The following is a 23,942-nucleotide window of genomic DNA, read 5'->3' on the forward strand; positions in this document are numbered from 1 at the left end:
GCCTGGGTATAGTACTATTACAACAACCACTTTAGTTGTTCATGATCTTGTCAATACTTTAGACACTAAAATAAAATGTGATGCTTTGTTTGTGTACATGTCAAAAGCTTTTGATAATGTTGATCATACTATTTTATTGAATAAGTTGTCCTAGATAGACCTGAGCTCTGAGCCTGTTCTTGGTTTCATGATTATCTTAGTAACAGAACTCAGGCTATCGTGATGGATGGGGTTAAATCAGAATTTCTTGAAGTGCATAAAGGTGTACCAAAGGGGTTGATTTTGGGACCTGTTCTCGTCACTATTTATATAAACACCATTGGTCAATCAGTAAAAAATGGTAAACCTCATCTATATGTGGATGATCCTATTATGTATGCTATTTCCCCGACTGTTGATCTCGCTGTGTCCAAACTACAGTCAGATTTTATAGCTACACTACTGGTCAAAAGTTTTTGTCTTTATTTTCACTATTTTCTACATTGTAGAAAAATAGTGAAGACATCAAAACTATTAAATAACACATATGGAATCCTGTAGTAACCAAAAAAGCGTTAGACAAATGAAAATATATTTTATATTTGAGATTCTTCAAAGTAGCCACCCTTTGCCTTGATGCCAGCTTTGCACACTCTTGGCATTCTCTCAACCAGCTTCATGAGTAATGCTTTTCCAACAGTCTTGAAGAAGTTCCCACATATGCTGAGCACTTTTATTAAAAATAAAAAACTGAAATATTACATTTACATAAGTATTCAGACCCTTTACTCAGTACTTTGAAGCACCTTTGACAGTGATCACAGCCTCGAGTCTTCTTGTGTATGATGCTGCAAGCTTGGCACACCTGTATTAGGGGAGTTTATCCCATTCTTCTCTGCAGATCCTCTCAAGCTCTGGCAGGTTGGATGGGGAGCGTTGCTGCACGGCTATTTTCAGGCCTCTCGAGATGTTCGATCAGGTTCAAGTCCGGGCTCTGATGGGCCACTCAAGGACATTCAGAGAATTGTCCCGAAGCCACTCCTGCGCTGTCTTGACTGTGTGCACCAGTCTGAGGTCCTGAGCGCTCTAGAGCAGGTTTTCATCAAGGATCTCTCTGTAGTTCGCTCTGTTCATCTTTCCCTCGACCCTGACTAGTCTCCCAGTCCCTGCCACTGAAAAACCTCCCCACAGCATGATGCTGCCACCACCATGCTTCACCATAGGGATGGTACCATGGTTCCTTCAGATGTGTCGCTTGGCATTCAGGCCAAAGAGTTACATTTTTCATCAGACCAGAGAATCTTGTTACTCATGGTCTGAGAGTCTTTAGGTGCCCATTTGGCTAACTCCAAGCGGGCTGTTCTGTGCCTTTTACTGAGGAGTGGCTTCCGCCCACATGCAGGAATTGTGGGCCACAATTGCACCTTCTCTGCTGGCTTCCCTTGTATTTAATGCTACGGGCAGCAACATTGTCATACTCTTTTTGACCAGACAGCATCAGATAGATACACCACACATACTGAGACAGGGCACTGTTTCGCTCGCTTGGATGCTTTCTCCAGTGAGATACATTCAGCCTCTTGCAAATTGAAGAAACATTCTGAAACACAGAGAGACTAAAGCAAAAAAATGTGGGGAAGCCTGGCTTCCCTTGGCATCCATGAATACACGCCACTGATAATTAATATACTGTAGGCCTACAGTTTGCCATACAATGTGTGACTATTTTTTGAAGACCATTAAAAAACGTTACCCGGAAGTGGTTCGTAACTAGTTTCACACAGGTTTGTTTGTAACAATTTTGATTTATACAGTTCGATATATACAATATATCATTCACTGTGCACATTTTCCATACTTTTCGCCGTAATTGTTCATTTACAAAATACACAGGACGGGACTCTGAAGGAGTGCAAAAATCCGTGACCCGGAAGTACATCGTTAGCTGCTGGAAACATGTTAGGTACTTGTTCGTTTTTTCAAGTTTAGTCAAGCTTCTGCTTATCTAACCATTTGTATCGGGTCCACGCTAAGCTCAGGTAATATGCAAAACAACTATAAACTACTGGCTATTCTATTGTCACCTAGCTAACTACTGTAGTTAGCAGGTGCGTCGCATTATAAATAGTTTGCATAGCTAACAGTTAGCTACGTAATGAGTCAACTAGCTACAGCTGGGCTGGCTGCAGTGCATCAACTATCAAGTAGTTTTTATTCGTGTACATTTATGCCGCTTTCACAAGCTAGTTGGAACTATGAAACTCGGAAATGTCCGACTTGCTTATTAGTGTGAACGCGGCATATATTAATTGGCGCACTTTCTCTAAACATTAACACGCATCGCTTATTGTACGGTTTTGGAAACATACGGAACGTGTGTTCCATATCAGCGAGAAATCGTTTAAAAAACAAAAGGTTACATTTACTACACCTTTTTATAGGGTTAGTGTTCACACATGGCCATATCTCAGTGTTACTTCGCTTGTTTACAGAAGAAATAAGCAGCCAACCTGTGCTAATTAGTTATCTGACGTGCTCCGATCCCTTTCTGCCTTCTCCCTACAGTTTTCAGTCATTAACTTCGCCAACGATTACTGTGTGAACTACAATCCCGACTCTCTGTTAACGCTTTATAAAAAGTCAATAATCATCGCAGTGATTCGTCTTTCGAAACATATGACCCTTTCATCAGCGAGAAAGAATCCTTCAAATAAAGTGATTTACTCTAGCAGTTTTACATAGTCGAGGTACAGCTTCATCAATCTAAGTGGTGCCCCCTGCATATAGCCTCGCTATTGTTATTTTACTGCTGCTCTTTAATTATTTGTTACTTTTATTTATTTTTATTTTGGTATTTTTCTTAACAGCGTTGTTGGTTAAGGGCTTGTAAGTAAGCATTTCACTGTAGGGTCTACACCTATTGTATTCGGCGCATCAGACAAATTACATTTGATTTGTAGGTGCCTCCATCTGACTAAACTACACTTTCTCTACACTTCCCGAGTTACACTTACATTCAGGTGTTTGGAACATGCTAGATAGCTAATTAGCACAGGTGGACCCCTTGTCTTCCGTAAACAAGTTCCGGAACATGGAGATATGGCCATGTAGGAACACTAACCCTATCAAGGCATGTATCAGTTTAAACTTTTGTTACATTTATAATTATTTTTTTGCTGATACTAAAGAAAAGGTCCTTATGCTTCCCGAAACTGTAGTTTTTGTGTCTTTTACATTTGGTTTTGTACACCAACTTCAAACAGTTGAAAATACTGTTAATGAAAATATATTTCACAGTGGTTTAATAGTCCAATGATTGCTTGTTTTGTCACATATACTGAAATTAGACAGACTTAGAATTTTAGCAACCATGAAATGGAGGAGCGGTTTCTGTATGTTGCACCTTTTAATGGTAAAGTCAATCTCAGGAACTAGCCAGGAATATTACATTTACATTTTAGTCATTTAGCAGACGCTCTTATCCAGAGCGACTTACAGTAGTGAATGCATACATTTCATACATGGCCCCCCGTGGGAATCGAACCCACAACCCTGGCATTGCAAACACTTCGCGTTGCAAACACCATGCTCTACCAACTGAGCTACAGGGAAGCATGCATACCATCAAATAGTGGATCATAAAACATAAACAATGGAGCAAATCCCTTCATTACATTTTCACATGGCTACTATGGGTTATAATATTTGCACCTATTTCAGTCCAAGTTGAGCACTGCCAATAACTGTATGCAATGTTCTACTATATGCAGCATAAGTGTAAACCATCTTTGCTATAGCTTTCAGCCAGCTGTAGACGTGGAAAGATGCGGGGCATGGACATCCTGGAGAACTTTGAGATCTACATCCCCAAAGAGGCAGAGGTGAAAATCACCTCTATTCAGACTCTGCCAACCTCCATCTTGAGAAGGATGGGGGTGCCCTGCTCTCGGGGTGGCAGTGCAAAGAGAGGGTCCTCGCCTTCGGCCACGTGGATCTCGCCAGTGGTCATCCGAGAGAGAGGCTGTTCACCGGCCAGCCCCACAGTGGACACAGCCAAGATTAACCTGACCTCACTGGTGACCACAGAACCCAAGGCAGTCCAGGGTCCCTTCTTGATGCCATTCGTCTCCTCCAGCAGCATGGCCTTCAATGTCCTCAGGGAGTTCTTGCCCTCCAGACAGAACTTCCAGCAGGGTACTGCCCCCCTCCCCCATGGCCTGCCCCCTGTCCCCCACCAGGATGCCATCATCATCCACAAGGGGAGGATCTTCCTGTCACTCAAGAAAGCAAAGACTGGCAGAGGAAAGAGGCAGCACAGCCCTGACCTGAATAACTCGCTGTCTTCCGAGGCCCCTCAGACCACACAGCGAAAACTGATCTTCCTCTCACCTGCCAGGAAGAGCCAGAAGAAGGTAAGCCCCTGCCATCTCCTGCTATCCTTACTGTTGCTCCCTCCTGACTGTATCCCATGCTCTTGAGAAATGTCTGCTTATGTATGTTAATGAGACTTGAAACTGTTTGTGATATCAACATGATCAACTTGCTTGAAACTAGACGTCCTTGTGAGGTGTATATTTTTACAGAAAGCTGAATTCCTGTATTTTGACCTCTTCCCCACCCCCTTGTCTTACCACCACCTTGTCTTACCACCTCAGTCCTGCCCCGCATCTCCAAAGCCGTCTCCTAAAAAGCCCCAGGGGAAGTGGGCATTGCTGCAGGGGTTCGGCCTGACCCACCAAGTCCAGGTGAAGTTGTCCAGAATCCCCCAGGGGGACATTGAGCCACAGCAGACTGCTGAACAGGGTCACTCAGCGGAAGAGGATCATAACACAGAGCAAGTGGGTACTATTGTCTCAGCTGTGCCATAGCATGTCAATACCAGATGTGTATGTGATATGAATCTCCTTGGCAATGCATTATTTATTTTGCTGATCAATTAATATCTTATAACTTGGCAAATAAATAATTAGAAAATGGACAACCTTTTTCCACATTGTGGTATGTGTGCTGTAGTTTATAAAGGCTAGGTTGAGATTAATATATGCTGATGATAAACCCCACAAAGGTAGTCACTTATCAGACTTCAAATATAGCTATTGTTGTTTGCTTTTTTAGTCTGTTAGTGGAGTTTCCAGGGAGCTGTCCTTTAACACACATGTACAATTATACAATTCTCACATCTCCTCTCATAGAGAACAAGAAAACTGGTCTGTCAATTTTAAATCCTGTCTACCTATTTTCTTATTTTTTCTTTTCCACCATAGGATCAAGTCATACGGAAGTTATTGAACGCCAACAGGTTGTTGAAGGAGACACCTGGCAGATGTCCTGAACAGGAGATGGAGTTGGTGACTCAAGAGGAAGACAAGCCTTTGAATGAGGAGACCCAAGAATCATTACCAAAGACAGCAAATCGTCACCCTTGCTCAAGCGAAGGCTTTCAGGGCAGAGATAGGATTACCAGTAAGACAGATGATGATGCTCAGGAGGAGGAGGAGGAGCCTGAGGAAGAGGGATGTCACAATTTGGGTAGTGTCAAACAACGACGAGTTGAGGACAAAGGTAAGAGTGGGGCAGAGGGCCAAGCCACCAATGGGGATGAGTCTGAGGTGGAAGATCTCTCTGTTACGGCTGTTGCTTTGAGTGACAGCTCACCTCCACCAGAGGCCCTGAATGCAGACCAAAGCAGTGATACGGTTATGCAAGTTGACTTCATGGGGGACAGTGTTCAGAGTTGGACGGCGGAGTGCCCAATCATACCCGCTCTAGCTCCCACCCCCAAACAGCACCATGGTTTTGACTTTGAGCATTCGGCCCGTGAGGAGAGGATCAACCGTATCAGGGCCAAACTGAGAGAGAGAGAGGCTGCCCTCAACAACCTGCGCTCTCCAAGTTGACTGTCTCCAAAGTGGGAAACAATTATTTCTAAGGGCCCTCACAGATGTTGAATGCCATGAACGATTATTCCACACACTTTCATTTCTAAGCGCTGCTAGAACATCCATTCTGTAACTGGTAAAGTATTATTATTAGACATTTTTTTCAAACCCATAAACTTCTCCACTCCTTATCTTCCAAGACCTGTGATCCATCATCTTATGATGGGCAAAAATATTTTACGTTAGAAATAACTCAAATCTAAATTATATAATTTATTCGAAAATTCAGAAGGACTTTTTACTTTTCGTTTGATTATATCTGATGTGAAAGCAGCGTTTGTTTGATCAAGCTTGCCCAGCTATCAAATTTGAAGATTAGTTATTAGAGTTGCAGTTATTCTTTTAGGGCCCGATTCAGACTTTTTTTTTTTATACACGTTTTGATTTACGTACTTCTCAGTTGTTGGTATTCAGAATTGAAGGGCTTTGCAGAAAACCCTCCCACTTGCTGGCCAACAGATTTTCTTGTTGAGGATTCATTTAAATACGGTGTACCTTTTTAAAGCTACAATATGTACATTTTTGGGGCGACCAGACCAAATTCACATAGAAATTTGTTTTATAGATCTGTCATTCTCATTGAAAGTAGGTCTAAGAAGTAGTTCTATGTGTGCCATTTCTATGCTTCCTGTTCGTAAGTTTAGATTTTGCGTCTTTCGGTTTTGTACACCAGATTCAAACAGCTGACAGCTGGTTTAGATGGTACAATGATTCTCTACACCAAACATTGCTTGTTTTGTCACAATCATAAATAAGGCAAACTTCGAATTTTAGTAACCAGAAGATGGCAGAGCGGTTTCTAAATATTGCACCTTTAATTCAAATTTTCTCAACATACTCATTAGAATATATTGAGAGGACGAGTTCAGAATATGGATCAATGAAATACACAAATACTGCGTTGTCTTGGCTGTGTGCTTAGGGTTGTTGTGCTGTTGGAAGGGGTCTGAACATTCCGAATACAATGTATGTAAGCCTATTGCTAGTGACCCTCTGGATCAACCACACTTATGTGACAGAGGAAAGACAGGTAAACTAACCATGTAATGGAATGATGCAAAATGTAGGCTACAAATTTAAAGAGAACTAACTAAAGTGATAGTTATTTATGTGGGTATTACTGACGGTGGCTAATATTTAATCCAATAGAAATGGTCAAAACAAACTGAAAAGTCAGGGCATATAATTGAAACATTCTAGAGTGCATAAATCATCTCGGTAGGTTCGGAATTACTGTCAGTGTGCACAGGTTACCATAGGCTACAGCCTCGGCTTGGATCTCCAAATTTCAGCCCCTCAAATGATGAAGCCATAGGCCTACAATTACAATTCTGAATAACATCACTGCTGTTTATACTTCATTGTGGAAATACCTGACAAGTTGACATGCTTTTCAGTTTGCTGAAATATGACTGGTTTCACATTTTGTATCCAGTGATCATAAGGTAAAATGTATCTAAAGCAATTAAATAATATTTACAATCCCCTTATCCAAATGGATTACTCATTTACCTAGCTCTTATCAATGTATAAATGACCGCGCATGGAGATTAGTGTTATTTTTATCGGGGGGGGGGGGGGGGGGGATTATTAGCTTTTCCACTTGGAACTGACAGGTTGCTCGACCATCACAGTTTCCTCGTGAGTAACGGTGGTGGATTTATGAGAGAATTCAGTCAAGTTCAGAACACAGCATACCTGTAAGACACACCTCCACCACACCTTCATTTCTTTGATCGCCACATTAAATGCTTACCTTAGCTGGCACTGGCATTTCCCCTAGCACAAGTTCAAGGTCAGAATACGCATAGAGAGAAGTGCCTAAAAACAGAATAAAGTTCCATTCATGCGTGTGTAACTCTGGTCTGAATTCTCCCTTTAGAGAAACAATTAGTCACATTTTTTTTCTTCAAATTTTGAACATTGTCACTCACTTGTGTTAAAAGTTCAAGTTGTATCCTATTCTCCCTCCAATTGGAACAGTATTTATACTGAGGGTTGAATATTGTTTTGTTTTCAAGATGTTTGTTAGATGATACTACATAAGTTATTACTAGATGTTGAAAATGAGTTTCTCTCAAGTTGTTACATTTATAAGTGGAGGAATCCTTCAGGAAGCACAACACCCATGTCGCCACCTGTGGCAGCAAAGTCTTACAATGATAGACTAGTCAATGGGAAGTCTGAGTTCTGCCAAATAACTTTGTTTTGTGTTCTCATAACATCGTTCTTGTGCAATAAAGCAACCAATGTTTGTACGAAGGCATCATTTTGTTATCTTTTTGGTTGTGTATCACACACGATCTGCATTTCCTCACCAGTAACATCTCTCCTGAACGCCACATGCTATGTGTTCACTCTTACTCCCAGACAGTGTGCTGTAATGACGAACGTACAGTGTTGTCAGTTTACTATTTGGACGGTTGCCTATAAGGGCCATGGGTCGACGGTCATGACAGCAGTCAATGGGGTCGTAATTTTTTGGGCTGTTGTGTGACGGAGAATTTCCCTGGAAGTGTCTAACTTCTGAGGAACCACATTTATATGTTACAATCCTCTGAGTTGCACAGTTTGACAGTAAAAAAGAAGACCTGGCTCGACCAAAATGATAGCAGTGGTAAACATGTAATGTAAATCCATTTCTTTCTCTTGTAACACCAAATTTGGCCCTTGAGGCCAGCCGCTTCTATTGGGCTTTTAATCAGCAAATTTAGACTTGGGATACCAGGGTCATGTTCGGTATGGCCCACTGAATCAAACTATTCTGTTTGGCAATGGGAAAATAGAACTTCAGGTAGTACCTTGTTTTCAAAGAATTTTCTCCTACTGAACATGGCCAGATGTGTGGACTCTGGCCAATTAACTAATAGAGGAAAATAAGACACGGGCTGGATTCAATCCATATCACCGAAAATCTGCATTAAAATGTGAAGGTAATTAACGATGTGGCGTGAATGCAGTCTCCGCGACCATGAGAACATTGCCTTTTAAAAGTGGATAGTGGATCTTCAGCGCTGCAAATTGAATAGAGCCAGCCCTTAGTGTCTAATACTTTTCTCTAATCAATCATAGTGTGCAAAGTAAAGGCTTACCTTGGCCTATACAGTGTAACAGGCATTGTAAGCACTGGAGGTCATCCTGGGTTACAGTATTTTACAACCTGCAAAACCTTTTCAATTATCCTGGTCCCAGATTTGATCTGATCTTGTTTGGCATGACAATGAGAGGCAGGAAGTTGGCATGATAGTACTTTTGATTTGGACACGATCCAATAGATTACACCCTTTCTCTTTCGGCCAGGGAGGATGCCTAGAATGGAGGGAGGGAGCTACTGAGCTACTGGTCCTTCCCCCTCTGGTTGTGAGTATAAGACTGCAGTTCCAAGGCCTACGACTGGACAGAAAGACAGACCGACCGACAAGATGCACTCCTCTGAGCCCTCACTTCACTGGTCGTCTGCCAGAGGATGCACACTGAAGGTATGTACGGTCACCCAGGAGAACATTGAACTAATTCTGGAACAGTGGTTATTGACATTTATTTGTACTGTGAAGTTTTACCAGGAGGTTGGATTTGGAGATGGTCTATTGAGCATGCTTTAGTCCAGGAATAGATTTATGCTAATCTGTCCAAGAAACCGGCCCAAAGTAGAAGTTGCATCAAGCTATTGGTCCCTAGTGACAATGTATTTTCTTTACAGATATTAAAAACAGTTTTTAGTTTACAAACAGTATAATATGCATGCTCTTATGTGGAGTTATGTGGCTTTGCGGAAATTGAAATGTGATATTTTCACTACATAGCATTTAAATATCCACCTACATGGTGGCAAATTTAGGGATGCACAGTTTAGCAAGTTCACATGATGCATCTTTGGCTGTGTGGGATGCAGTGGAATATCTACCCAGTGCTTTTGAGGCTGCAAAGTGTTGTATTTGTCTGAATGTCATGAGCTGGAGGCCCTTCACCTCCAGCTCATGACATTCCTATCAGCAGACTGCACCATAAAAATATAATATTTATGTTCTGCACTGCAACTCTCATTTGCCCAGTGGGTTCATTGTTGTTGTATTGCAATAATTACCTGCATGGACAATTTTGACATCAGTGCAGCTCAAAATTAGTAGGTGATTCTTGTCACCCTTAATAATGTACTTTCTATGAGCAATGTATACACTTCATTATGATGCCATATCTAATCTACATGCATATTTGCTGCTTTTTCTGCAAGGAAGAACTTGGTATTGAAGGAGCAATTATGTCCTCAGTTGTAAAGCATCAGAGGATTGGATGCAAAGTTGTCTACTTTTGGGTCCCTGAGATGTACATGGGAATGGAAGTGTACAGGTGAAATGTAGGCCTCAGTAGAAATGGAGCATCCTCCTTTCTACGGTATCTTTCTAGAGGGGAGGGCAGAGTAGCCTTGCCAGAGTGAAGGAGGAGGTGGTTGTATTTTAAGGCTGCTATCATCCATAATTCTATCCTAGCTGAATTATGAATCTTTATTTTGTAACTCGCTGTACTAAAACAAGCATCAAGGTTAATACGGGGTAACCGCTATGTGCTCTTTGCTTGATAAGGATAATATTTGGGGGGTAGTGTTTGTTGCCATGCGTTGGTTTGAAATAGCTGTTTTGATAGTGTGCATGGAGACTCTCCTCCTACTTTGTTGGTTGGATGTCTTTGTCTTGAATATTTATGAGTTTCCTTGCTTATCAACTGAATAGTAATCTATAATTACTAACTGCCAAGTGTTAAGCTTTATTACAGTGAAAGTTATAACCAGCAAATAAATTATTATTTGTAGGTTTTATGCCACCTGTGGAAATGTATGATTAAGCCTACGCAAACATTTTTTTTATCTTCAACTCATGTTTTTGCATGTGTTAATCTGCTGGTGTTAATAATGTAGTGGCAGCTTGGACAAGACCGTTGTGCTCAGTCAGATGAGTGGTGCTAAATATTGATTATTACAGTGTATTCTTTCTTAGGTGCTATGTTGGCGGAGCGTTGGTGTGCTGTACTCCATCTTGTGCCTTGCAGCTCTACCAGACCATGCAGAGTCAAGAGCACGCTGTGGATCTGAACTTGTTGCCCACCTAGAGTTTGTGTGCGGAGACCGTGGATTTTACAGAGGTAAGGTTCCCTGTTGTCACCTTTTGTGCTGCTACTTGCCATTTAATGTCCCGCTGTTTAGATGGTATGCTCCCTCTTTCTGTCAGAGAAACACCACATGGTCACTGAATTCCACTGCTGACACCAGTGTTACAACTCAATGCTCAGAAGAAAATGTATACTGGGACATTTCTTACAGGCAAATAGCCATTAATTTGAAGGGGGAAAAAAGTATCCCATGCTGAGACTTTAGCAGTATGACCAGACATACTACCCGTAAGCCCTCTCACCTAATCACCTTTACCCTTATTCCACCAAGGCCACTTTCACAGCCTGATATCATGCTTCTTTCTCATCCAACAAGATGACAGAGTGCTAACAAGAACATTTTGCCTACATTAGAGCGATAGCCGTAGCTATAACAATAAATAATACAACTGACTATGTGCAATTTTATGTAAAGGCAAGTGTATTAAACAGGGAAGAAAAGCATAGAGAACTGCAGTAGGGGAGAGTGGGGTAAGTTGAGCCACGCTGGTTTCTAGGAAACCATACACAAAATGTATCATTTGACCAAATATTTAGGAAGGGGTCATCATTTTATGTAGTCTGTGAAGAAAGAAACCACATGGTCCAAAAAACATATTTTTACCAAGTCAAATGAATTTGTGTTAGGAGTTTCATGCTTGCATCTACACCAAAGTAGATACTTTTAAGATTGTTCTATACTTCAATATGAGGTCCTACACCTAGCAAGAAAGTGCATCCTACTGTATACTGAACAAAAATATAAATGCAACATGCAACAATTTCAAAGAGTTTGCTGAGTTAGTTCATAAGGAAATCAGTCAATTTAAATTCATATGGACTTCACATCACTGGGCAGGGCGCAGCCATGGGTGGGCCTGGGAGGGCATTAGCCCACCACTTGGGAGCCAGGCTCACCCACTGGGGAGCCGGGCCCTGCCAATCAGAAATGTTTTCTTTATTGCAGACAGAAATAGTCTTCAGCTGGATGTGGATGTCCTGGGCTGGTGTGGTTACACGTGGTTGTGAGGCCGGTTGGATTTACAGCCAAATTTTCAAAACGATGTAGGCGGCTTATAGTTGATGATAAATTAACACTCAATTCTCTGGCAACAGCTCTGGTGGATATTCCTGCAGTCAGCATGCCAATTGTATGCTCCCTCAACTTGAGACATCTGTGGCGTTGTGACAAAACTGCACATTTTAGAGTGGCCTATTGTCCCCAGCATAAGGTGCATCTGTGTAATGATCATGCTGTGATATGCCACACCTGTCAGATGGATAGATTTATCTTGAAAAATTATAAAATGCTCACTAACAGGGATGTAAACAAATTTGTGCTCAACATTTTAGAGAAATAAGCTTTTGGTGCGTACAGAAAATGTCTGTCTTATATTTCAGCTCATGAAACATGGGACCAACACTTTACATGTTGCATTTTATATTTTTGTTCAGTATAGCTGTGTGGGCTAATATAGTCAAAATGTTTGCTTGGGGTAAGTTGAGCTAATGGTTGAGTGAATTTAAGTGTTTTCTTCCCAGGCGTAATGCAAGCAAGGCATTAACACTTGGGTATGAGGTAAGAACCGGGCCTGGCCTATGTTGTGTTAAAAACAAAAAGCAGAGATAAAGATATAGATTGTTTTAAAAGGGCAGTGGTAATATTTAATTCAACACAGAAATGTATATCCTGCTTAAGTTACCCTGGGTATGGGGTAAGTTGAGCCACGGGACAGGTTATGTTGTGCCAAAAGACCACTTTTGGACAAGCTATGTTTTCAAAACTGTGATGTTTTGGGCAGCAGGTAGCCTAGTGGTTAGAGTGTTGGACTAGTGAAAGGAAGGTTGCAAGATCGAATCCCAGAGCTGACAAGGTAAACATCTGTCGTTCTGCCCCTGAACAAGGCAGTTAACCGACTCTTCCTAGGCCGTCATTGAAAATAAGAATTTGTTCTTAACTGACTTGCCTAGTTAAATAAAGGTAAATAAAATTAATCTGATTATTTCCAGGTATACACAACATCCTGAAATATTCACTACTGTTCAAAAAGTTTGGGGTCACTTAGAAATCTCCTTGTTTTTGAAAGGAAAGCACATTTTCTGTCCATTAAAATAACATCAAATGTATCAGAAATACAGTGTAGACATTGTTAATGTTGTAAATGACTATTGTAGCTGGAAACCGCAGATCTTTTAATGGAATATCTTCATAGGTGTACAGAGGCCCATTATTGGCAACATCACTCCTGTGTTCCAATGGCACGTTGTTAGCTAATCCAAGTTTATCATTTTCAAAGGCTAATTGATCATTAGAAAACCCTTTTGCTGAAAATTGTTGTCCTGATTTAAAGAAGGAATAAAAGTTGAGTATCTGGAGCATCAGCATTTGTGGGTTCGATTACAGGCTCAAAATGGCCAAAAACAATTAACTTTCTTCTGAAATTCATCAGTCTATTCTTGTTCTGAGAAATGAAGGCAATTCCATGCGAGAAAATGCCAAGAAACTGAAGATCTCGTACAACGCTGTGTACTACTCCCTTCATAGAACAGCGCAAACTGGCTCTAACCAGAATAGAAAGAGGAGTGGGAGGCCCCGGTGCACAAGTGAGCATAAGGAAAAGTACATTAGATGTCAACAGTGAAGTGGCAACTCCGGGATGCTGGCCTTGCAAAGAAGAAAAAGCCAAATTAGCTTTTATTTCAAAAACAAGGACATTCTAAGTGACCTAAAACTTTTTAACAGTAGTGTATGTATATACTGAACTAAAATATAAACGCAACAATTAAAACAATTTTACTGAGTTCATAAAAGGAAATCAGTCAATTTAAATAAATTCATTAAGCCCTAACCTACGGATTTCACATGACTGGGCAGGGGTGCAGCCATGGGTGGGCCTTGGAGGGCAAGTAGGAGTTGCCACTACTCTGACATCTCAACCTGTTATATAAAACAGGTTGAGAATTATAGCCTGTGGATGGAGGAAATTCTGTTTTTCAATATTTATTTGTTTATTTGGATCCCCACTTTTTTTAGCTTTTGCAGAAGCAGCAGCTACTCTTCCTGAGGTCCACAAAAAACACAAAACATGAGAAGTAACAAAACACTGATAGACAAAGACATGCACACAAATGTGAAATACTACTATGCAAACATCCATCTCTGTTGAAGGAGGAGCTGGTTTTTACATATTGTGTATATTTACTATTTCTGAACACATTTCCGTTTGTTGGCAATGTCAATTATTGAACATTTTCAAAATAACGTACTTTTATCAAGATAAACTCTGCTTTTATCTTCACTAGCTGGACAGGCAAACGCAGCCCAGTACTAAACTGTAAACCAATCAAAATTCATGTACTATCTCTGCAAGCACACGTTTGCCATTCACGTGATCCATATTTTTAGTAGTAGAAAGCGGGTTACAGCTAGAGATCTGTTTGACTCCTGTATGGTAAGTATTTTTTTATTTGTTTGTAATTTAGCTAACTAGTTATAGAAACGTGATGGCATCGCATCAGTGCAAGCTGTAAAATGACTCCCGACTTAGAACGCCGCAACCTTAGTAATGTAGCTAGCAAGTTACTATAAGTAGATCATTTCTAACTAGCAGGAGCAGATAACTTTATCACTAGCAAGCATGTCATTCTGGGACAAGGAGCGGTTTAGCTATGTTTATTCCAAGTAATAATTTAAAGCTGCAAAAATCTATAGGACAAGTCGTGTAAAGCTAATATCATGGCAGGACCCACTAATTTTATTCAAACTGACAAATAAGAAATGCTACATATCCCTTTCAATACTTGGAGTCGGTGATTGCAGAGCACCCTGCCTCAGACTGTCACACGGAACCCAAACCGGCTGCGCGTGTGCGCTATCGTGCATACATTTATTTTGTCCCCCTACACCAAACGCGATCACGACACGCAGGTTAAAATATCAAAACAAACTCTAAACCAATTACATTCATTTAGGGACAGATCGAAAAGCATTAAACATGTATTGCAATTTAGCTAGTAAGCTTGCACTTGCTAGCTAATTTGTCCTATTTAGCTCTCCTCTTTCCAGGCTTTTTTATCGTTTAACTTATATGGCGATTGGCATCTAAACGTTCATAGTTTTACCACGACAACCGTCAACAGTTCGTCTTTCAAACCAATGAGGAGATGGGAGAGGCAGGACTTTCAGCGAGATCTGGGTCAGAAATAGAAAGGAGTTCTATTTTAGCCTATCAATGGGTGGTTCGAAAACTGGGTGGTTCGAGTCTTAAATGCTGATTGGCTGACAGCCGTGGTATATCAGTATACCACGGGTATGACAAACATTTCTTTTTACTTCTCTAATTACATTGGTAACCAGTTTATACGTTGCGTCGTGCCTAAGAACAGCCCTTAGCCGTTGTATATTGTCCATATACCAAAACCTTCTCAGGTATTATTTCTTAAGTAAACCCTGTTTGTGAATGTGCATAACTACAGATATATCCGACAGGAGCGTTTGAGTGATGAAAAAAAACACTTAGACGAACTTCAAAAAACAAATGATGTGCCAGATTTTAAGAATAGGAACTGTTAAAAATTGCCTATTTGCGAGATTGACTTATTTCAATAGGCATAGGCTACTGACTAAATTCTGAGTTTAGAATTGCAATTCAATTTTGCCATGGTTTGCTGAGCTAGCCTATAGTCCCTGATAGGCCAATATGCCAACATCTCATTTCAGGGAAAAGTCCACAATGAAACTGGCATTAAAGGTGGCAAATGATACATTTGCATTAGAGCAGTGACCATGATCACAATTGATAACTTCCAATTTAATTAGGCCACACAAGCTCACAGAACGGGACCACTGATGCGAATTAAAATGCTGTCCTCGGTTGCAGCACTCACTACTGAGTTCCAAACTGCCTTTGGAAGCAATGTCAGCACAAGAACTGTTTGTTGGGAGCTTCATGAAATGGGTTTCCATGGCCGAGCAGTCGCACACAAGCCTAAGATCACCATGCGCATTGCCAAGTGTCGGCTGGAGTGGTGTAAAGCTCGCCGCCTTTGGACTCTGGAGAAATGGAAATGCGTTCTCTGGAGTGATGAATCACACTTCACCATCTGACAGTCCAACGGACAAATCTGGGTTTGGCAGATGCCAGGAGAACGCTATCTGTCCAAATGCGTAGTGCCAACTGTAAAGTTTGGTGGAGGAGGAATAATGGTCTGGGGCTGTTTTTCATGATTTGGGCTAGGCCCCTTAGATCCAGTGAAGGGAAATCTTAATTCTACAGCATACTATGACATTCAGACGATTCCGTGCATCGAGCTTTGTGGCAACAGTTTGGGGAAGGCCCTTTCCTGTTTCAGCATGACAGTTCCCCCATGCACAAAGCGAGGTCCATACAGAAATGGTTTGTCGAGATCTGTGTGGAAGAACTTGACTGGCCTGCACAGAGCCCTGACCTCAACCCAATCAAACAACTTTGGGATGATTTGGAACGCCGACTGCGAGCCAGGCCTAATTGCCTAACATCAGTGCCCAACCTCACTAATGCTCTTGTAGCTGAATGGAAGCAAGTCCCTGCAGCAATATTCCAACATCTAGTGGAAAGCCTTCCCAGAATAGTGGAGGCAGTTATAGCAGCAAAGGGGGGACCAACTCCATATTAATGCCCATGATTTTGGAATGAGATGTTGACGAGTAGGTGTCCACATACTTTTGGTCATGTTGTGTAGGTTGTAATATGGCTTTTTTTTACTGGCTTGGCTTGGCTTCCGCAGTGATTTTTATCTATGCACCGCTACTGGACGTTTACAGCTGGCTAGGCTAGTTTACTGTAACATTGGCTAGCTTTCAATAAGTTAGCTAAATGGCAGTGGGGGGGAAAGTACACAATTTATCTTGAGTAAAAGTGAAGATATCTTTTTTTATAGAAAATGACACCTGTAAAAGTGAGTCACCCAGTAATTTTTTTTTTTTTTTTTTCATATACTTCGAATCAAAAGTAAAAGTATAAATCATTTCACCTTCCTTATATTAAGCCAACCAGATGGCACAAATATTTTTTTTTTGTTTTTTTTATTTTTATTTTTTTAACTTTACACAGATAGCCGGGGGCACACTCCCACACTCAGACATAATTTACAAACTAAGTATTTGTGTTTAGTGAGTCAGATCAGAGGCCGTAGGGATGACCAGGGAAGTTCTCTTGATAAGTGTGTGAATTGGACCGTTTTCCTGTCCTGCTAGTATTCGAAATGTAACGAGTACCTTTGGGTGTCATGGAAAATGTATGCCTGGACACAGCCCTTAGCCTTATTGCTATTATAAACTGGTTACCAATGTAATTAGAACAGTAAAAATAAATGTTTGTCATACCCTTGGTATACGGTCTGATATACCACAGCTGTCAGCCAATCAGCATTTAGGGCTCGAACCACTCAATTTATAATTACAATTACATACAAAAACATACTTTTTACTGTTCTAATTACATTGGTAACCAGTACATTTTCTTTATGATTTTGTCAAAGATATAAAGTATAGATGGCCAAAAAAACTTACAATTGAAGTCGGAAGTTTACATACAGCTTAGCCAAATACATTTAAACTATTTTTCACAATTCCTGACATTTAATCCTAGTAAAAATGCCCTGTATTAGGTCAGTTAGGATCACCACTTTATTTTAAGAATGTGAAATGTCAGAATAATAGTGGCGAGAATGATTTCTTTCAGCTTTTATTTCTTTCATCTCATTCCCAGTGGGTCAGAAGTTTACATACACTCAATTACTATTTGGTAACATTGTCTTTAAATTGTTTAACTTGAGTCAAACGTTTCGGGTAGCCTTCCACAAGCTTCCCAAAATAAGTTGGGTGAATTTTGGCCCATTCCTCCTGACAGAGCTGGTGTAACTGAGTCAGGTTTGTAGGCCTCCTTGCTCCACACACTTTTTCAGTTCTGCCCACAGGATTGAGGTCAGGGCTTTGTGATGGCCACTCCAATACCTTGACTTTGTTGTCCTTAAGCCATTTTGCCACAACTTTGGAAGTATGCTTGGGGTCATTGTCCATTTTGAAGACCCATTTGCGACCAAGCTTTAACTTCCTGACTGATGTCTTGAGATGTTGCTTCAATATATCCACATCATTTTCCTGCCTCATGATGCCATCTTATTTTGTGAAGTGCACCAGTCCCTCCTGCAGCAAAGCACCCCCACGACATGATGCTGCCACCCCCGTGCTTCACGGTTGGGATGGAGTTCTTCGGCTTGCAAGCCTCCCCCTTTTTCCTCCAAACATAGTGATGGTTATTATGGACAAACAGTTCTTTTTTTGTTTCATTTCTCCAAAAAGTATGATATTTGTCCCCATGTGCAGTTACAAACTGTAGTCTGGCTTTTTTTATGGCGGTTTTGGAGCAGTGGTTTCTGCCTTGCTGAGCGGCCTTTCGGGTTATGTCGATATAGGAATCGTTTTACTGTGGATATAGATACTTTTGTACGTGTTTCATCCAGCATCTTCACAAGGTCCTTTGCTGTTGTTCTGGGATTGATTTGCACTTTTCGCACCAAAGAACGTTCATCTCTAGGAGACAGAATGCATCTCCTTCCTGAGTGGTATGATGGCTGTGCGGTCCCTTGATGTTTATACCTGTGTAGTATTGTTTGTACAGATCAACGTGGTACCTTCAGGCGTTTGGAAATTGCTCCCAAGGATGAACCAGACTTGTGGAGGTCTACCATTTTTTTCTGAGGTATTGGCTGATTTCTTTTGATTTTCCCATGATGTCAAGCAAAGAGGCACTGAGTTTGAAGGTAGGCCTTGAAATACATCCATAGGTACACCTCCAATTGACTCAAATGATGTCAATTAGCCTATCAGAAGTTTCTAAAGCCATGACATCATTTTCTGGAATTTTCTAAGCTGTTTAAAGGCACAGTCAACTTAGTGTATGTAAACTTCTGACCCACTGGAATTGTGATACAGTGAATTACACGTTAAATAATCTGTCAAACAATTGTTCGATTACTTGTCATGCACAAAGTAGATGTCCTAACTGACTTGCTAAAACTATAAATTGTTAACAAGAAATTTGTGGAGTGGTTAAAAAACAAGTTTTGATGACTCCAACCTAAGTGTATGTAAACTTTTGACTTCAACTGTAAGTACTTTTTAAATATTTGTAATTAAAAGTACTTCATGCTACTGCTAATTGGTCAATGGAGTTAGTATTTCATATGATCAAGACCATTCGTATTGTATGCTACATATTTCAGGTGCACTCAAACAGATATTTATCTTATTTGTCTTTGGGAGCTAATGTTAGTTCCTCTTAACACACTGACAGCAGATCACAATTTCATGGTAGGCTGTGTTTAAATTTTAGATAGAAGCTGGCCATTGGCTGCCTTTATCACGAGGGGTATATACGGGAGTTCTGATTGGTTCCAAGTTTAGCAGTTTGCACATTTGCCTGAGCAGACAGTTGAAATATACGTTTTCTGGGGGAATTTGCAAGACTTGAAGGTGCCAACAAACTTAAAGTAATTATAATAATATTTAATTGTCATATACAAAAAAACAGCTGCTCCCTCGACGTATATCGATCAACTTCCTGATTTTTCAGTTTCAGCCCCCCACCTGCTAGATGTGTATGCAACTCTTCAAGACAGCGCAGTGTTTCATGATCTGATCCAAATACTTTTTTTCTTGTTACAGCACCGAACGGACTTCGATCCACCCGAGGGAATGGTCCTCGCCTCAGAGGGAATGGGACTCGGATGAGAGGGAAGGGAATTGTGGAGCAGTGTTGCTTAAAGGCCTGCGACCTGCAGCATTTGGAGAGCTACTGCGCAAAGCCAAAGCGGACCCGACGTCACGCTCCCCTCACGTCTCAGCAGGTTATGGTAAGAGACCTCACTTGGGTATCAACTAGTGGTGGATTTAGGTATAGGCGGCATCTTGCCCGGGGCGGCACGGGGCGCCCGCACAACAAAAGTAGTAATGGTGTCATTTGGGCGGTCGGTTTTCTATCGCTCATTTGCGCATCACGTCAATGATATCATGTCACCGTGTGGGACTGTGGGTCAATTAACCTTGTCGGAGTGGGCGCCCTGATTGTAGTTTGTGAGCTAGGCAGGCTACTGCCTGAAAGGTCTCCCACTCAGAAGTACGAGATGGGGAGGGGGACAGGGGTAGGTTGACCTCAGGTCTCCCCACTGGAAGCCCGAGGTAGAGGGAGCGGGGGAATCTATCAAATAGCGCACCTCTAACTTTGTACAGTACTAATGCAATTAGTAAAATCAGTCACACTACCAAATGCTACCAAATAAACCCCAATTCATTCATAATACTGTGAATATATAGTTTCACAGACACATTGTTGACTTTTTTGTTGTTGTGCGAAATTGTTATAAAAGAATAATATAAAACCAGTCTGCACACCACCAAGGTGAATTGGTTTAGTCTTGACTCTTGGTTGACAGTGTTGGGGGATGGGTAATGTATTGATGCTCCAGTGGCAAATCATCACAAATTTGTTTCTATTTGTCTTTGTTACTACTTTTTGATATTTCTGAGTCTTATTTATGTATAGATTTTTATTTGTGGTGTTCCAAATGTCTGAATAAAAATTAGTTAGTGCAGAATGGTGCTCTTTTTTTGGGGTGGGGTTTGCTGAAGGGGATGGGGGTTCGCCCAGGGTGCCATACAAGCTAGAACCGCCACTGGTATCAGTCCCATAGAAATGTTAAAAGTCAACCTCATTCTAAAGCTCTTACTTGGAAGGCCTTGGAATTGGTGTTTGAAAAGTTGAACACATCCAACCATCCGTCTAACACATCCATAAAGTTTAACACATGCACACACATACTAGAGGGGACAGCACATCCACAGGGTGTGACTACTATTTGAAACTAGTAGCTCCCTCAATCTTGAATTTAAAACAACCTGTATTTACTTTGTCATTTCTAGGAGGAGCAATTTCAGACTGTTTTTCGGAGGAGAATAATGAACCACTGGAAACTTGAGTCAAGTCATGATGAAGAGAGGCAGACCCACAGTGTGCATCATCAAAATAAAGTGCATTATGTACACCAGAGACCTCAAAGGGTTAGTGCTGAGGGGAACACAGCAAAAACACCAGACAAGGATTCCCTCAGACTCAAGAAATCCCTTCAAAGCAGCAGCAACAACAACACGGCCATTGTGATCTTTGACCTTTTTTGAGTCCAGCATTTCAAGAAACTGAGATGAACAGTCTGAACTGGGCACAAAATATCTCTGATCTTTTTATTCTTGGCTGTGAGACTGACAAGTCAATCCAGTACACCCAATGCACTTTAAAACACTAGGCAGAGGAACTATGAAAAAAATACAATGATCTAGTTCTGCTTTGTCATGTTATAAATTTAACATTGATATTTTGGGTATATAATAAATTATGCCTAAGTTGCAGGACTTGTCCTGGAATCGTTCTGTACCCCTGATGTTCTTTAGCAGCATGCCAAATAGTGTACATTTGTTTCAATTCTTCTTGCGTTCTAACAATAGCACAATTATGTGAATGCATTATAAATAAAGGGGAAGAAGTTATCAAAAAGAATTTGCATTCCAGAAGTAAAAGGTATTTACAATAAAATTGTGGTATCATACCTAGAATAATTAAACCCAATCGGTAATTACAATATATAGTTCCTTATGAAAGAAGCAAGTAATTTACAGGTTATTATGACAATTTCACCATGTAAGCCAAATAGCCCCATAACATCAAAGATCCACCACCATATTTGACAGTAGGTATGGGGTTATTTTCTGCTCCTGCGTTCTCATTTCGACGATAAACCCACCATTATTTATGTCATCTGACCAAAGCACTGGTTCCAATCCAAGTGCCATTTAGCATGCTCCAGGCGTTTCCATTTGTTGTATGATGTGAAAATAGAACTCTTTGGCCACTCACACCAGTGGTGGGTTTGACATGTATGAGAATCAATGAGCATAAAATAACCCCATACCTACTGTCAAATATGTTGTTGGATCTTTGATGTTTTGGGGCCATTTTGCTTCCACTGGTCCCGGGGCTCAACGGCATCATGAACTTTACCCAGGACATTTTTGCCAAAAACCTGGTTGCCTCTGCCAGGAGGCTGAAACTTGGCTGCAAATGGATCTTCCAGCAAGACCATGACCCCAAGCACACATCAAAATCCACAGAGAAATGGTTAATTGGCTGCAAAATCAACATTTTACAATGGCCATCTCATTCTCTGGACTTGAAACCAGTTGAAAATGTGTGGTTTGGATTGAAGAGGGCAGTCTATAAGCACAGATGAATATCAAGGATCTGGAAGGATTTTGTATGGAGGAATGGTCCAAGATCCCTCCCAATGTGTTCTCCAATCTCAAACATTTTAGATAAGGCTCAGTGTCGTTATCCTCGCAAGGTGCAGTATTGAAAACGGGTGTCAAGTTTTACCCCTAACTTTGAGAAAAATAAGTATTACTTGTTAAACAAAGTCTTTCTCTGGACAATTGTATTATAAAATAATGTAAATGTACAATATACAGTAAGTAGCTCAGTATTTAAATTATTTATTTTATACAATCATTTTTGCTCATCTTTTAAGGGTGTCAATCATTTCAGACCCCACTATATATCAAATTAAAGCACTACCATTATATTTCATATGCATATAACTTATTTTGTATTGATAACCTCACTTTATACTATTATCACCACAAGCACTGCAAATAGCAGCACTGGGTTCCAATTTAAACAGCATCAGTACACTTGATTTGCATTTTACCTGTATTTTGTCTCACCATGTCTTTATCTTTGAATATGAATCGTATGTGCCTTATGTACAGGCCTCTTCTGTGACTTGATGACTTACTATAATTATTTACTGTTGCCATGCCTCAGGCCAGGGCTAATGTTTATGAATGGAGACAATCTTTTTTTAAACTATTTATTACAATGTATCTGCTTTAAAGCCAAAGTGTTTATTGGATGAATGAAGAGAACCATTATGCTGCCATTTATTTGAATGCTTTTTTTGTTATTTTTTACACCCCTTTTTCTCCCCAATTCTGTGGTTTCCAATTGGTAGTTTTGTCTCATCGCTGCAACTCCCGTACAGACTCGGGAGAGGCGAAGGTCGAGAGCCGTACGTCCTCCGAAACAACCCATCCAAGCCGCATTTGAGTGCTTGACGTATACAAAAAGTGTAGATTGCAATTTGTTCAACGCTTCTTGTTTTGTACTTTGACTACGTTGGAAGTGTTCACAATATTTGATGTAATACAATGTATGCCACCACCTGACTTCTGGCTATTTGTGTCTTGACATTTAAGTCCTATTTGATATAATTTGCCATAGGCTAGTACAATTCACAAGTTGCCACAATAACTACATTCATTATTAATCTTTCCATTACCTTCCTCTTGTCTGAAGGCTGCGCATGGCAGCAAACTGTAATTTGCTACAGTCAAGAGCCCGAACTCCATTGTACCATAACTCCAAATGTTACTTTGAGTCAATTAGAATATAATCTTTCCAAGAAGCATCAATAAGTGTCGAGTGGAATGTAGAGTAAATGTCCAAAACAGGTTTCTAAGGATCACAGGCCACCACACAGACAAGGTTTAAATGTTTAGAGTTTTTTACTTAATCTCAGAAGTACACAATCACAAACCAAAATCAAAGGTCTGTGCTGCTGGAGGGGTGTCCAGGATGGCCACAGCCAACTCTCGTCGGTTGCTCGTCTGCCGTTGGTTAGTTTCATTGTTGGTAGTTTGGCAGTCGCTCCCTGTCGTCTGTTGTCATCAAGCGTCTATGGGACCCAGCCCATGGCCTGGTCCATTGCAGGAGGGAGAGGAAAACATGCATGACA

The 23,942-nt window shown here is 40.8% G+C and overlaps 2 protein-coding genes across 2 annotated transcripts; both read left to right on the forward strand.

Annotated features, from left to right (window-relative positions):
- The first annotated feature begins 1,919 nt into the window (after nt 1-1,919).
- si:dkeyp-110g5.4 (uncharacterized) lies at nt 1,920-8,184 on the forward strand. Its single transcript, XM_029719698.1, has 4 exons — nt 1,920-2,018; nt 3,777-4,391; nt 4,635-4,817; nt 5,244-8,184. The coding sequence occupies exons 2-4, from the start codon at nt 3,804-3,806 to the stop codon at nt 5,874-5,876; spliced, it is 1,404 nt and encodes a 467-aa protein (XP_029575558.1). The 5' UTR covers nt 1,920-2,018; nt 3,777-3,803; the 3' UTR covers nt 5,877-8,184.
- A 1,140-nt stretch (nt 8,185-9,324) lies between these two features.
- igf3 (insulin-like growth factor 3) lies at nt 9,325-23,373 on the forward strand. Its single transcript, XM_029719699.1, has 4 exons — nt 9,325-9,397; nt 10,910-11,054; nt 19,768-19,955; nt 21,022-23,373. The coding sequence occupies exons 1-4, from the start codon at nt 9,341-9,343 to the stop codon at nt 21,274-21,276; spliced, it is 645 nt and encodes a 214-aa protein (XP_029575559.1). The 5' UTR covers nt 9,325-9,340; the 3' UTR covers nt 21,277-23,373.
- The last annotated feature ends 569 nt before the right edge of the window (nt 23,374-23,942 follow it).

The sequence above is a fragment of the Salmo trutta genome, chromosome 28 (assembly GCF_901001165.1).
Source record: "Salmo trutta chromosome 28, fSalTru1.1, whole genome shotgun sequence".
Taxonomy (NCBI): domain Eukaryota; kingdom Metazoa; phylum Chordata; class Actinopteri; order Salmoniformes; family Salmonidae; genus Salmo; species Salmo trutta.

Bases quoted from the DNA above. Each gene is read 5' to 3' on its own strand.
- igf3 (XM_029719699.1), top strand. From the start codon at position 9,341: ATGCACTCCTCTGAGCCCTCACTTCACTGGTCGTCTGCCAGAGGATGC. The intron at 11,055-19,767 runs GTAAGGTTCCCT...TTCTTGTTACAG, and splicing joins AGACCGTGGATTTTACAGAG to CACCGAACGGACTTCGATCC. The intron at 19,956-21,021 runs GTAAGAGACCTC...TGTCATTTCTAG, and splicing joins TCACGTCTCAGCAGGTTATG to GAGGAGCAATTTCAGACTGT.
- si:dkeyp-110g5.4 (XM_029719698.1), top strand. From the start codon at position 3,804: ATGCGGGGCATGGACATCCTGGAGAACTTTGAGATCTACATCCCCAAA. The intron at 4,392-4,634 runs GTAAGCCCCTGC...TTACCACCTCAG, and splicing joins CCAGGAAGAGCCAGAAGAAG to TCCTGCCCCGCATCTCCAAA. The intron at 4,818-5,243 runs GTGGGTACTATT...TTTCCACCATAG, and splicing joins AGGATCATAACACAGAGCAA to GATCAAGTCATACGGAAGTT.